At 35.9% G+C, this 15,927-nt stretch overlaps 1 protein-coding gene and 1 long non-coding RNA gene across 2 annotated transcripts; one reads left to right on the forward strand and one right to left on the reverse strand.

Moving 5' to 3' along the window:
• Positions 1 to 2,274: 2,274 nt before the first annotated feature.
• Positions 2,275 to 10,659, reverse strand: LOC126481043 (uncharacterized). Its single transcript, XR_007587501.1, has 3 exons — positions 9,928 to 10,659; positions 3,298 to 3,438; positions 2,275 to 2,725 (listed from the first exon to the last, which is right to left on the reverse strand). It is a non-coding gene; the product is annotated as an uncharacterized LOC126481043 (long non-coding RNA).
• A 71-nt stretch (positions 10,660 to 10,730) lies between these two features.
• Positions 10,731 to 15,098, forward strand: LOC126481033 (PHD finger-like domain-containing protein 5A). The gene is made up of 3 exons (XM_050104515.1): positions 10,731 to 10,935; positions 14,532 to 14,722; positions 14,891 to 15,098. Exons 1-3 carry the CDS (start codon positions 10,884 to 10,886, stop codon positions 14,978 to 14,980), a joined length of 333 nt encoding a protein of 110 aa, XP_049960472.1. The 5' UTR covers positions 10,731 to 10,883; the 3' UTR covers positions 14,981 to 15,098.
• Positions 15,099 to 15,927: the final 829 nt, after the last annotated feature.

Genomic DNA, 15,927 nt, shown 5'->3' on the forward strand with positions numbered 1-15,927 from the left:
TATGACCACATGTACAAACAAAAACTCATGAACAGCAGTAAAACTAGAAATTCTGCGGTTTTCTTATCAGTTGTAAATGTATTGTCCCCTGCAGTATTTTATGTTGCAGGTTTCATGTATTCACAAAGGGCATGCTTGGTGATGTATCACACTGCCTCAACTTTTTCTTGCATTGTAGCATCATCCGTTTTAACACTAACTTTCTTGTGCTGTAGAGGATTTCATAGTCAAAAATGTATTCTTCCTTGGTTTTGTTGAACTGTCCGTTATGATGTGGAAATTGTCAGAACTGCGTTTACCAGTACCTGTAAGATGTATAACATGTAACCAGCTTATTATTATGGGCAGTATCATTTGCCACTGTTAAATCAACAAATTCAGCTCATGTTACTGTATCTCTTAGTACTCCGTCTGCAGTGTGTCATGTCAAAGTTAAGAACTCCCTGTGTGAAATCCACATTCTTCCTTTATAAGTATTCAGCCAACATCTTCCTTGACACAGTTAAGTATTATTTTTTTGTAGAGAAGCAGAAGTGCCCAAAGTTTGTTAGATCTGAAGCATCAAACCATAGTTTAGTAAGATTACAACATCAACTTTGCACAATATTTCAAGCATTTGGTTTGGCTCAGGATTCAGTTTTTGATTGTAAGCCCAATTGTTTATATTTGTTTGGTTTAAGTTACAGCTCATCTTGTTTCACAGCAATGCTACTTTCCATTAAAAGACTATGGTTATCGCCATAGGGAAGTTAACAAATGCGCATATTTACAATTCAATAGTCAGTCAGACTACTGGAAGCAAAGAATGTCTGTGTTAACGCATCTCAGGTGGATGTCAGAGAGCGTACTTTGTCAGAGGTTGTAGATTTGTAATGTTTTTTAACTGGTTCACAGTCTGCAGTCCCCACAAAGCCCAATGAGCATTGTTCAGTGTCTGAGCTCAAGTTGCGGACAAAGCTTGTGGTAATGTTTGTTGGTTGGTGCAGTACAGTGAACAAGGTCGAGTGTGAATGGGTAATAATTGAGGACTCAAGCTGGTTTCAAACAGCGAATGAAGACTTAGAGGGTTGTTGTGCAGTAAAATAGTAAATGTAATTGGATAGATGAAAAATCTATTAACCAAGCAGCAGCAGAACACACACATAAAAGAAGGTTATAATCAGGCAAGTTTTCAGAGCCAGTGGCTACTTTATCAGGCAGACTGGTTGAGGAAGAAGGAAGAGGGATGAAGGAAAAGGACATCTAGGAAAAGGGGTAGTAGTAAGGCTCCCTGACCTGGGGTTCTGGAAGAATTTCCCAAAATCCACCCCCTCTTCCTAGACCTCTCCAGTCCTTTTCCTTCACCCCTCGTACTTCCTCCTCAACCTTTCTGCCTGAGGAAGGTGCCACTGGCCCCGACAGCTTGCCTAATTATAACCTTCTTTCATGTGTGTGTTCTGCTGCTGTTTGATGAGTAGCTTTTTAACTATCCAGTTACGTTATTTTGTCAATCAATCAATTGATTTCATTGTTAAAATAATAAATGTGTTGTCTCCCCTTTGGAAAAATGTATGTGGTCCGAAATATGGGGGCTGCAGTGCTCTCCGTATGGTGTCGTCTCTTAACATAAAACAGTCACAACGTGAGAAGACGTTTTGCATGGAAACTTTTGGTAGGGTGTGTGATGTGGTGGTGGTTTGTGGACCGTGCAATGTGTTTTCATACTCTGCTGACTAGTTCTGGTAACTCTGAAGCATTCAGTGGTTCAACAAATTCTTCCGAGAGATGTAAAGGTTCACCGTAGAAGACTCTGGCTAGTGCTTCCTGCAAGTTCTTTTTGAAGGTACTGTGTACACCCAAAAAGTCTGTCACACCTTGTCTCCATGGCATATTAAAGCTGTGTCCAGAGTGCAATGACCCTGCTCTGCCAACCTGTTGCTTTGGGGGTAGTAAATGGTAGTGCAAAAGCACATGATGCCATGAAGCCAGCAGAGTTCCATGAGAGGGCCAACTCAGATTGATAGCCCTGGTCAGTGTCAATTACACCCAGACAACAAAATCTAGAAATTCACAACAGTAAGAATGCTTTAGCTGTTGATTCTCTGGTAGTGTCAGCCAGTGTGCTGCCTCCACCCAGCATGTCACACACTCAATTATTGACAGAATGTATTTATAACAATTTGACTCCAGAATGGGCCCGAGCAGGTGTAAGTGAGCAAGTTCTAGTCTGTAAATGTTTTTTAATACCAGTCACAAACTTTGTTGACTATTGTATTACTTATTTATTTAGCAACATGTTTCGAGGGAAAACCTCATTTTCGGGCTAAATGGCATTACAAAAACAATTTTACCATAAGGCCATACTGATGTTACATAGTCTTTTCGTAAATTCTGTGGTTATCTGTGTTCTTCCGATGTGGCAGACTCGTTGTGATGTGCAGAGGTGTTTCCATTTCTGTGGCTCTCTTGGCTTTCTTGGTCACTGTTCACAAATTTTCACTAATGTAACAGTAACTTGTAAACACAAAAACAAATCTGTAGTGCTTTATCAGTGCTTTGGAATGTGTACTAATTTACAGCTTATATGCATGTGCTTTCTTGAGATGGCTTTCATTAAATCGAAAAAGTTGTCATACTTTTCTGGAGTAAAGTGATATTTTAGAATGTCTTCATCTGGATCTTGATAAATGTTTTCCTTGCACTTATTTTCACTTGAACTGTCTCTTAAAAAGGACAATCTCTGGCTCTGCAAGTAAATCAACAACACAGATGGTAGTTTGGTGTTGATATGAGAAAACAGCTCTAAACATTTTTTATCACTGTATAACAAATATTAACTAAAATTTATCCATAATGTAGATTAATACAGTTAGAAGAATATGGCATTTTCACATTGTGCAAGCATTTCAGAATTATATTCAAGCCAATCAACAAGATCTTCATCCATTTTTTTGCCTGTATTTATAACCCTTCCAGCTGAAACCTATCTTGATGAAATTTGGTTTCAGGTAGGTAGAAATTTACTGAGAGTGGAATGAAAGCACTCTCTACACTCTTGTAACTACTAACACTCTAGTAACTAAACAAGGTAGTTATTTATTTGTGACATTAGTGTTTTGTGGAAGGTAGCTCACATACACTTGACACAAACACAACACATCCATGATTTGCAAGAAAATCTGGTTAGGAAACCAGCAATAAAAAATTTGACATTTCTGTAATGTCAGTACATCAGTTCTATTGGTAGGGCCCTTACTTACTGTATCAAAAGATGATGTTACCATGGAATAATGACCACATGCCAATTCATAAATTTACCTCTTTAGAAATAACCCTCCACGTGCCCCATTCTTCTTTGAAAATGATCTGAACATATGATATAGCTTTATGTTCCAAATGCTCTTACTTTGCTTCTCATCTTCAGCTACAGTACTACTTTGAATCTTTCACTGCATTCTTCTAAAATCAAAGTAAATCAGTTTAAAAAGATAAAAGTGACCACAAAACAACACATTAAATTGGTAGGAAGTCCACAAAATTAATTTAGAAATTTGACATTATAATATCTGGAAAAGCACACAGAATGCAATATATGTGATTGTTATAAATGCATCCTGCAGAATATAACAAGTAACAGTATTGTACAGCATTAGAAAAGCAATAAAATCATAGCCTCTGTGTAGCATGGAAACAAGTGAAGTACTCAACTGTAAAAAATAATATAAACCACAACATGTAAGAAACAAAATGTTCACTGAGAAAGAGTTTTAAAATTATATAGTAACAGGCATAAGTTTGAAAGACAACATTGACGGTATTCTGTAAGAGACCATAAAACATTATTTCAACTCCATTGCCCACACTCTTTCAAAAGTTATTTAATGCGACAACAATTCCAACAAAACTAAAAGTCAAAAGGAAATAAGCCCAATATTACGTAAACTAAGGGAAAGGCAACCACAATAGCAGACAATTGTGTGGCACAAGAAACACACAATAGAAACAGTACTGTGTGTTCCTATGTGCCGCACGTCAGTTCACTTATAGATGAGTGGTGGCCTTTCCCTATTTTACATATTATTTCATACAGAAATTTCCAGTGCATTATAGGTGTCCAGATTCAGACCCCTATGGTTTTCAGAGTTGATCCAGTAAGGGCGCCGTGAGAAGGATCAGTTGATGCTTGAGAGTGTCAAGGAAACATCATTCACAACAAAACATTTATTTATCAAAAGTAAAGGGTTGTCTTCTGCAGGTGCTGGCAGCTCCATTTGGCCAACCGAGTGCAGATCCAGTCAGCAGAAGTGAGCGTGCATTACTGGCAATTCTGCTGTGTCCTGGAAGCCTCGTATGGCAGCCGTTACATCATGGGTCAACCATTCTGTCATGGGTCAGTCGATGGTCTACAGGTGCTGGCAGGTGTGGCACTCCCTGGAAGTGGTGGACAGCAGCCTATGTGGACTGATCTTCAAAGTGATCTTGTTGAAGATGTGCACCTGGGAGACTTGCCCTCTAGCCCAGTCTGAAGTACTCTTTGACAGAGGCCAGCAGCATCAGTGTTGGCTGCAGGAATGGAGCAGGCAGCAGCAGGACACCCCCTCATGATGGCAGACAGTGTACAGCTTACTGGGCCTGCTGGTCAAGCCTCCAGCACACCAGCAGACTGATGGTGGTCCCTATACCCTGTCAGTGAGACTCTGAAGTTGACACTGCAGCTTGCAGTGGCAGAGTATCGACAGCGAGACTTGCACGATTGTAGACAATCAGCCACACAAAAGAGTCAACTGACATAGCCTCCCCTGTACCACAGGACTGCTACAACTGAGAGTGGGTAAGACATAGTATTTATGCTGGTGGTTTCCGTGCCCTCTTATGTGGTGGGGGTAGCAGTGACATAGTGTGTAAGAGTTTTCTTGTGTAGTCAACTTTCCTAGTGGCTTCATAACTTCATCTTTCATAACATCATTCTTCCCAACTCCATATGTGAATAGAACAGGAAAGAGCCCTAACAACTGGTACAATGTGATATACATTTCACAGTGGTTTGCAGAGTATAGATGTAGATGTGGATACCTACAAAGATGTCAGCAATGACAGTTTTTGAGGATGAGTTACCATTTTTTGGAAGTTCACAGCAGAAATTAAGTTGATAAATAATGTCACCAACCGAAATGAAATTTGATAAGAAGAGTTCTTATACAAATAAATATTAAAATTACCATCATCCAATAACAGTCACCACAGTTCTGTCTAAACAGCAGAAGCAGCGATTAAAGATAGAATTATGGACTAAACATCCTAAAAGAAGCACAACGGGGGTTTAGAAAGGGGAGAGCCAGTAATACTGCAGTGACAAACTTTGTAAAATATATTAACTCAGGCCCTGGACCATCAAAGGAAGGCATCTATTGTATACTTAGACCTTTCAAAAGCTTTTGGTAAATTCTTTATAGAAAAACTGGACTGGTATGGCATAAGAGCAAAAGCTATGGATATTATAAAAACCTTAGCTGAAAACAGACAATAGTGTGTTGAAATAAAACATAAATCCAGAAATACAGAGAAAAATGTCTACTCTGATATTCTGCAGGTAAAATATGCAGTGGCTCAGAGTTCAGTACCATGACCTCTGTCCTTTACCTTGTATATAAATGATACTCCCCCCTTCAGTAAATGGAAAAATGATTATGTATGCTGATGACACAACCATACTAATAAGCATTGACTCGGTGAAGAACTTGGAAGAGGAGAACATGCAAATGGTAGAATGGTATTTTTGAGAGAATTATTTATTGAACAACAGGAAGAAAACAATGTGTACAAAATTTGAAACAAACAGAACCAACAGCTCAGAGAACTTTATTCTGAGCATTGAGGGTGCAGACTTAGAAGAAATTGTCAATAATAGACTTCTGAGAATAGAAGTGGACAAATTTCTGACATGGGAAAACCCCATTGATAAGATATGTCAAAAATATGTACAAATATCCTCTTAATGAGAAAAATGTGCTATACGATGGACCAGAAACCTTGCTAAAAATGTACTTTGGACTTATCTTCCCATACATATTGCACTGTATACCAATATGGGGAGGAGCAGCAGATGTACACATTCAGAGAATTTTAAAACTTCAAAAGAAACCCGTAAGATGGATAGCAAAACTAATACCATAGGAGTCTTGCAAAAGCATATTCAAAGAATTTAAAATATTAACTGCACCAAGTTTGTACAAGTATGAGATAATACTCCTTTTAATGGTAAATTGTACACCACCTTTGAAAAGAGATTTTCATGGCAAGAACTGGAGAGAATTAGCATATCTGCTGCAAAAGAGTGAAAATGACAGATAGAGACCCTTCAAATGCAGGAAGCTAATTTTATAACAGACAGCCATTCAGCTTAAAGGAACTGAGCACCTCCAAAAGAAAACTAAAGGAACATTTCATCTCTGGGTGTTTGGATTACAGTGAGGGAGTACTTGCAAGCAAATCCACAGGAAAAATGTAAATATAAAGTTGGAAATGGAGTAAAACAATTCCTTTTTCATGTGGAAATAAATTTACTGAAAGAATCAAAATGAAAACAAAGTGCAGTGCTGAAAATATATGAAAGGACATACAGGCTAAGTGTATTTGATGCAAAAATGATTTAATGAGCTTCCACTCGGTATAAATGTCTAAATTTTCTTTAGTATGGATAAACATACATGATCTAAAAAACTGGTTTTCAGTATTTGTAAATGTAATTTAGTATTTTCAGTGATATGGAAAAAACTGCTCAAGTGTGTGGGATCCATACCAGATTGCCTACCATGGGATATTTAACGTATACAGAGAAAGGGCAGCACGGATGGTCAGAGCTTTGTTTACTCCATGGGAGAGTGTCACAGAGGTACTAAATGAACCGAAGTGGAAGACTCTTAAAGATAGACATAAACTATCCCGTGAAAGTCTATTAACAAAGTTTCAAGAACTTATTTCAAATGATGACTCTAGGATTATACTACTAGCACCTAGTATGGCTCACACAGGAATCGTGAAGATAAAATCAGAATAATTACTGAATCCACACAGCCATTCAAACAATCATTCTTCCCATGTCCCATATGTGAATGGAACAGGAAGAAACCCTAATAACTGGTACAATGGAATGTACATGCTACCATGCCCCTCACAGTGGTTTGCAGAGTAGAGTTGTAGATATAGACATATAACTTTGTTTACTTTCCTTAAGTATCCAATGCTGTTGTGTAAATTAATGCACGCTGTTAGTATCTATCATCACAGTGTGTTGCTATTGATTATCTGTTAACATTATATAAAAGTAGTTGTAATGTATCAGTGACAAATTTCTAAGCAATTTGTTTATTGTCTACAAAACAGGCAACATGACATATCTAATATCATTGTGAAATATAATATATGGACAAAAAACTATAACTATAACTTTGTTTTTCATTGTTAAATAGACGAATGGAACTTAAGGTAATTTATGAACAGATTGAAAGTTCCTGCAGGTGCTCAGTGTGAACTTACTATTATAAAGGACTTATTATGAAATGTTCTTAAAAGCATAACAATTCCTGAAGAATGAAACAACATCTCCTTTCTCCACTTCTTCTTTACAGAATAACACTTAATGTAGATATACCAATGGTCACATGATATTGAGAGAGGCAAACTACATCAATAAAGTTTGTCAACTATAATTTATCAATCCAAATAAGTGACCCATTAAGTTCATTCTTCAATCCTTAAATATTGACAGTCTGTCAGAAAAAGTGGCATTTTAAATTGGCCAAAATACAATTGGGTGGAGATAAAGTTTATGGCTAGTTGAAAAATATCAATTTAAGGAAGTATGCTTAAGTTATGTTGTTTACTTTCTTTCTCAAAATCAATTTTTTTTAAGTCTGTCATAGTCTTGAGCTTGCCCTCCCAGCTCTTTCTCATTATTTTATGACTTTCGCTCTTCTCATACCATGTGTTCTAAATGGCTAAGTTGTTTCACACAAAGAAATACATTAGGTTCTCTCCTTCCAGGGGTCTGTTCCCATAACCATGAGGACTGATGATATTTTCACATCCTCGTCTGTTTACCAAATTGAATATTCAGGTCACCCATAAGGATGATGTTCTCCTCCGGTATTTGTTCTTCAAGTTCATTAAGGAAATGTTCTTTCTCGTCTGTGGTGCATCCCATCTGTGTTGCATGTACTTGCAAAACAGTATGCTATATATTACCAGCTCTTAGTCTCATCTGGATGATCCTCACTCGCGTATTTGACATCTTTCTGTATGTCTATGTCCTTATGGAGGATGAGGTCGACCCCATTTTTGGATTCTACTACTGCTACTACTACTACTACTCCAGTATAGCACATATCCATTTTTCAGTGATTTCTTCCCACAGCTTTTCCACTTTAGAGTCATTCAATCCCATCATCCTGAGCTTACGCCATACATAAGATCTACTAGTTCTTCACGTTTGTTGGTGAGAGTGAGGATATTGAGTGTACCAATATTCAATCATTCCTTTCTGGGAGGATTTTGTGTCTTCCAGTATCTTCAATGAGCATCTGGCATTTGTCCATCATTATATCAAGTGGTACTGGAAGAACTGTCATGTCTTGTGTTTAATTCATTCTTCCATCTGGGGCTTGGTTTGGGTTTGAAAACAGTATATATTTGCTCAGCTGCTGACTTGCTCGGACTTCTTTTTTTTCAATCTCATCTACTGACAGAATTAACAGGAACCACACCAGTGTGTGACTCTGCACCCATATGAACATCTATTCCACAAAAGCAGAAAACAAATTAAAAGTATTTGAAAGTAAAATCTTGAGGAAAATATTGGTGTCATGTTGTTGTTGTCATCGTCTTCAGTCCAAAGACTTGTTTGCTGAAGGTGTCCATACTAGGCTGCTTTGTTCCCCTTCTCTGCCTAGCTACTACAACCTCCAAAAAATTTAAACTGCTGATTGTATGCAATTCATGGTCTCCCTCAACAAGTTTTATCCTCCACACTTCCCTCCATTACCAAATTAGCCATCTTTGTGCTTCAGGATGTGTCCTGCCAACCTATACTAGTTTAGTTGCAGTACAAAGAGCTATTACTTCTTGCACAATTGAGTACGTCTTCATTGTTTATCATACCTGCCTATCAAATTTTTAGTGTTGTACTGTTTAACACCATCTTTTAAAAGATTCTTTTCTTATTTCGTCTGTACTGTTTATCATTCCTGTTTCAGACCCATACAAGGCTATTTTTAGAACAGACTTAAACTTACATTTCCATTAAGAAATTTCTAGTTTTCTGGACTGCTCTTCTAGCTATAGCCAATCTACATTTTATAATCTCTTTACACCTGTCATCGTCAGTTATTCAACAACCCAAATAACAAAATCCTTAAGAGACCCTTGAGAGACATATATAATAATGGTCTGATAATACTATGTAATGATGTTTACATAAGAAGATATAGTAGCAAAGAATAAAGCCAACAGATCACAATGTTTTGGGCATTTCATTAGAGCACTACCAAACAGGACCATCAAGAGAGTGACAAAAGAGCTTATCATTGGAAGATGACTTTTTAAATGCTCATGTAAAAGACATATATGAGATAACAAGGAAAAATAAAGACAGCATAGAGACTGGAATATTAGATGTGAATATACTGTTAGTGTGAAGTGTCACAGTATCCTTCAGTCTACAGTGAAATACCTTCACAGCTTGTTATAGGCCCCTTACTAATAATGTAACAATAGTACACTAATTAGACATATTTATGCCAGAGAGGCAATCATCAGGGTTCTGTAACCAAAATTTCCCATAATCAGATGAGGTGCATCACCAACGTAAGATCTCAAAAATAATTGAAATTTCATTGCTGCAAATATTATTATCAAAATAGTTTAGTATCATGATAATAAATTGTGGGTTACCTAATCTTATGCATGAAGAAGTTTTCTGATTTTCTCATCATTATCATTTGACATGATATATTCAATGTGGAGCCGTTGTGCAATCTTTATTGTGGCATTTTTATGATATATGGAAATTGATTTGTGAAACGTTCTTCTCATTACCTAGTTATTGGTAAAATAAGGAACACCAATGGGGACTGCATACTTTCAGTACTTATTTGCAATACCAATTTGTAAAACCTGTAATAGGCCAATACTGAACCAACAAGCAGTAATATTGTCAATACTGTGACTGGGCAACACGATGTCAAACATCCAATAGAAAGTGTGTGTCGCTATTATATTGGCTGTAACAACGTAAAACAACAATAAATGTGGAAATTTCTCAGAAAAAGGCTGGAGACGAGGAGCAACTCTTCGCATGGTAGTTTCCTAACTGAAGCGAGAATCACGTTCCCGAAAGATTTCACAACTATTTTCGGACCAATCCTGCATCGTACGACAAAAAGTAATGTCGATAGAAAACAAACTATTTTAATGAGGGATCAATCGCTGTCGGCGAGAGAAGAGTAACTTCGAGATTTCTGGCAACAGGCAGGTCATCCGAAATTCTTGGAAGTGCATCTTCAAACACAACTAGCAGTATTGTACGGAAAACTGTATTTTATCTGCCTGACAAACAAATGTTCAGATATTTAACGTAAAACATTTTTTACGTTTTGCCTCAAATTTCCCCTTAATTTCCAAAGATAATAAGACAGTCGGAACTCCAAGGTGAATTCAATCCTTCGCAGATTTTTATCTTGACGTAACCGATTGAATATCTTTGAATTGTTTAGTACTTCGACGCGTGTTTACTATGTTGTCAGTTGTTTTACGTTTGTAGATTTGTAACACATTTATAGAAGTTGAATTGTGTGCTGGAATTTGTACAGTTTGTATCTCAGTTTGGAAACGAAGAGTAACGCTTAATAATGGCTAAACATCATCCAGATTTGATATTTTGCCGAAAACAGCCTGGCGTCGGTAAGCTTAATAGAGTGATAATTACTTATTGTTGTCCATCACTTTTTTTTATAGTGAAACATTATTGTTAAACTTAATATTTAACAGAGCGCAGTGTTTTGCTGTGGTTCCTCTCACCCCAAGAAGTCATTATTGTTTGCTGTCTCATTTAATATTTAGAAAATAAAGTTAGCAGAAATTATAGTGATTGTGAGAGGGAAGGGTAAACTTGCTGAGATGATAGCAAAATCATTAGGAGGGGGGGGGGGGCACTGAAACTCATGAGAATACTTTTTTAGGCTAAGATTAGAATCCAGTCATCCTACATTGATTGAAATTAAGCTTAATTAAAAGTTCAGACAGGCAGGTACTAGTGATGTGAAAATATCACAAGATTCTTATAACAGTACAGTGAAAAATAATGTTAGTATGTCACAAGATTCACATAAAAGTACAGTAAAAAATTATGTTAATATATTGCATCAGAATATCAGAGGATTAAAAAAAAGGTAGATGAGTTTCTTGTTCGTATAGAAGATTTAAATGTACTATGCCTGTCTGAACATCATATAGTCACAGGTATCGAAATGGTAAATGTAGATGGATATAAGCTTTCAGCACATGTAAGTAGAGACACTAGGCCTATAGAGAGAGGAGGAGTTGCCGTATAAGTTAAAATCCGTCAGTGTGAAAAATTTGGAAACTAAAAAATTTTGCGTAGAGCAACACATAGAAGCATGTGCATGTGAGCTTAAACTAAATAAATGTACTTTTATAATTGTAGCTGTATATAGGTCCCCATTGGGAAATTTTCAACTATTTTTGAAGAACTTGGATTCTTTGTTGTGCTACATGTCAGACAAAGGAAAGCAAATTATTGTTTTTGGGGATTTCAGCGTAGATTTTCTGAAAGAGTCAGATAGAAAGCTTGACCTTAAAGTATTACTAGGTTCTTTCTATTTGACATCAGTTATTGATTTTCCTACTTGGGTGGTACAGGAAAGCAGCACACTGATAGATAACGTTTTCATAGACCAAGATAAATTCAATCAAATAAAAATTTTCCTGTTAAGAATGGTCTGTCACAATGCACAGCTACAGTATATGATATAACTCCATACAGTAATGCAAAACGGTGCTCCAAAATAGTGTGTTCCACTAACGATTTAACACTTCAAAATTTTAGGGAAACTTTGCAACATTTAGACTGGGATGAGGTGTACAGGGAACATGATGCTAATTTAAAATTTAACTTATTTCATGATACCTTTGTGAGTATATGTGAAAACAGTTTCCCTAAGAAAACAGTGAAATATAATTGTAAGAAACCATGTAAAAAGCCATGGCTTATTAAAGGGATAAAAATATTTTGTAAACAGAAAAGGCAAATGCATCTTATAGCTAGGAGTGTAATGATCCCGAAACAATGAAACATTAAAAAAACTACTCCACTGCATTAAGAAAAGTTATTAAAAAGTCCAGATGTATGTGCATTATGTCTGAGATTAGCAGATCTGACAAAATTAAAACAATTTGGAATATTGTGATAAGGGAAACAGGGCAACCGAGAGCACAGGAAGATTGTATTTCTATCAAATACAATGAAAAGTTTGTTAACAAGAAGTTAGAAGTAGAAAACATTTTCAATAATCTTTTTTAAGTGTTGTTGAGAAAATAGGTTCCAGCTATTCATTAGAAAATGTAAGGCAGTATATGGGAGAGGCAGTACCTATGCAGTTTGATAAAACTGAAATTCAACCCACCTCTCCTACTGAAATTAGGGAAACAATAAATTCACTCAAAAGTAAAAGCTCAAATGGAATTGATGGCATTTCCAACAGAGTTCTAAAAGATTGTTCTCAACAAGTAAGTAGGATTCTTAGCCACATATGTAGTAGCTCACCGAAACAGGGAATTTTTCCAGATAGACTGAAATATGCTATTGTTAAACCATTGCATAAGAAAGGGGATAGATCTGATGCTAACAAGTACCACCCAATCTCACTTCTGACAGCTTTATCCAAAATTCTTGATAAGCAATGTATTCAAAAGTAGCATCACATATTTGTAAAAATGAAGTAGGCTACTAACAAAATGTCAGTTTGGTTTTCAGAAAGGCTTTTCAACAGAAAATGCTATATATGCTTTCACTGATCAAATATTAAATGCAATGAATAATCAAACATCACCCATCAGGATATTTTGTGATCTCTCAAAGGCTTTTGATTGTGTGATTCATGAAATTTTTCTAGATAAGCTTCAGTATTGTGGTGTGAGTGGGGCAGTGCACAAATGGTTTAATTCATACTTAACTGGAAGAATGCAGATTGTTGAAATTAACAGTAGAGAGAGACTACAAAATCCAGCAGAGTTCTCTTATCACACCCAAGAAGCAAGAAACAGCTGAGGAAATTACAAATAATGTCTTTCAGAAAATTATTGAGTGGTTCTCTGCAAATAGACTCTCACTAAATTTTGAGAAAACACAGTTTATACAATTATGTACAGTAAATGGCATAACACCATTGATAAATATAGACTATGAACAGAAGTCTCTTGCTAAGGTAGAATACTCAAAATTTCTGGGTGTGTGCATTGATGAGAAATTGAAATGGAAGAAACACATCGATGATCTGCTGAAACGGTTAGGTTCAGCTAGTTATGCTATTAGGGTTATTGCAAATTTTGGTGATAAACATATCAGTAAATTAGCCTACTGTGCCTATTTTCATTCATGCTTTCATATGGCATCTTATTTTGGGGCAATTCATCACTAAGAGAGAAAGTATTCATTGCACAAAAGCATGTAATCGGAATAATAGCTGGAGCCCACCCAAGATCACCTTGCAGACGTTTCTTTAAGGAACTTGGGATATTCACAGTACCTTCGTGATACATATATTTGCTTATGAAATTTGTCATTAATAACCCGTCCCAATTCAAAAATAACAGCGAAGTGCATAGCTACAACATTAGAAGAAAGAATGATATTCACTATTCTGGATTAAATCTCACTTTGGCACAAAAAGGGGTGAAGTATGCTGCCACAAAAATCTTTGGTCATTTGCCAAATAGTATTAAAAGTCTGACAGATAGCCAACCAACATTTAAAAGCAAATTAAAAGAATTTCTGAATGACAACTCCTCCTACTCAATAGATGAATTATGAATTTTTAGATATGAAGTAGTAACTGAAAAAAAATTAATTAATTAATTAATTCTTTTATGTAAAGAAAACTTATGTTAAAGTGACATGTTCCACATCATTACGAAACGTCATATTCATGATCTATGGAACAAGGATTAATGTATGGATGTATGTAGTTGAAACACTTAACAGCATTGTCATTCGGCGTCGCAGGTATTATCATCAAGAAGTAGAAAATTTCACTGAGGCCTATTTATGTATAATGTTAATTTGAAACCATAGCTTACGGAGATAGTCTAATGGAAGAGGTGGTGGCCTCTTTTTTTTCTTTTTTTTAAAAAAAGTTAAAACATAAGGAAATAAAATTGAGCCCATGTAGATTTTTTTCTAGTTACATTTACTTTCGTGGTAGAGCAATGTGGTTAAGTCCTAATGAAGGGCAGTTGTATTGTTGGCTTTTATTCCTTAGCTATTGGACGCCTGTGTGAAAAATGTGATGGGAAGTGCGTTATTTGTGACTCCTACGTGCGGCCCTGTACGCTGGTGCGTATTTGTGACGAGTGTAACTACGGGTCCTACCAAGGCCGATGTGTGATTTGTGGAGGACCTGGGGTTTCTGATGCTTATTACTGCAAGGAATGTACGATACAGGAAAAAGATGTAAGTTAATTGTAATTATTGTCATGGACAAACTTTAAAATAATTAGGCCTACATCATTGTGTTAACATTTTGATTGTCTTGAAATGTTAACAGATAGTAACATATAGGGCCTAATGTACGATAACTATAGGAAGGAGTCTAATGAATAATTTGTTCTGATTTTACAGAGAGATGGCTGCCCCAAAATAGTTAATCTGGGCAGTTCGAAGACTGATTTGTTCTATGAACGGAAAAAGTATGGCTTTAAGAGAAGATGAAATGTGGAACGTAACAGTTTTGGGCACTGTCTGAAATGGAGTATGATGTATGTTTTGCTGTATTTAATGTATTTTTTGTTTGATGTTTTGTGTAAATAAATTGACAAATTCAACAGTATATTTTATAGAAATATTTAATGTGTAAGATAAATGGGGCACACTGGGAACCCTGCTCGTTTTAATGTTAATGAGAGCTGTGTGTGTGTTTAAAATGAGGAAGACAACATCTGATTATGGAATTTGTTTTTTAAAAATGATGGAGCACAGTTGTTCCACTTGTTAAAGTATAATGTGGATTTGAGATTACTCGACTGTCATGTTTCCTTAGATTGCAATGTAACAGATTTACTAATGTAACCCTAACCTTTTTAAGAGACTAGTAGGAGGTTGAGCACCCATGAAGGGAATCAAGTTTGGGAGTACTTCCTATATGATCATCTCCAACTTTTGTTTCGATGGGAAGCTTTTGGTTGTGAAAAACCTGTGGATGAGGTTAAAATAATTAACTTTAAATACTCTCCAGTATTTGCAAGCTGCAGTTGTATTCAGAGTTTGGGAGATTTTTACAAATTTGTAGCACTGTAATTGTGTATTTGCTAATATATGTCCTCATTATCTATCTTTAATCATAACCGAGGGATAATGAAAATCTGAAATTGGGAAACAATTCAAGAACAACTTTCCATATATGGCTTTAAAAGTTTACGTCTCAAATTTGACATTCCATATATGCTTGTTTCCAGGTTCACTTGTTACTTATGTAAAAAAAAAAAAAAAAAAAAAAAAAAAAAAAAAAAAAAAAAAAAAAATTAATAATAATAATAATAATAATAATAGTAAAAATAATCGTTGGTGTGTTGTAGTAACCTGTTCCACTTTTTGAGTTTATAACTAAGAAATTAGTTAATTTTTGGTCAAAATACATGCCTAGCTTTTTGTTACCAATG

Source organism: Schistocerca serialis, chromosome 1 (assembly GCF_023864345.2).
Source record: "Schistocerca serialis cubense isolate TAMUIC-IGC-003099 chromosome 1, iqSchSeri2.2, whole genome shotgun sequence".
Lineage (NCBI taxonomy): Eukaryota > Metazoa > Arthropoda > Insecta > Orthoptera > Acrididae > Schistocerca > Schistocerca serialis.

Bases quoted from the DNA above. Each gene is read 5' to 3' on its own strand.
- LOC126481033 (XM_050104515.1), top strand. From the start codon at position 10,884: ATGGCTAAACATCATCCAGATTTGATATTTTGCCGAAAACAGCCTGGC. The intron at 10,936-14,531 runs GTAAGCTTAATA...TTTATTCCTTAG, and splicing joins CCGAAAACAGCCTGGCGTCG to CTATTGGACGCCTGTGTGAA. The intron at 14,723-14,890 runs GTAAGTTAATTG...CTGATTTTACAG, and splicing joins GTACGATACAGGAAAAAGAT to AGAGATGGCTGCCCCAAAAT.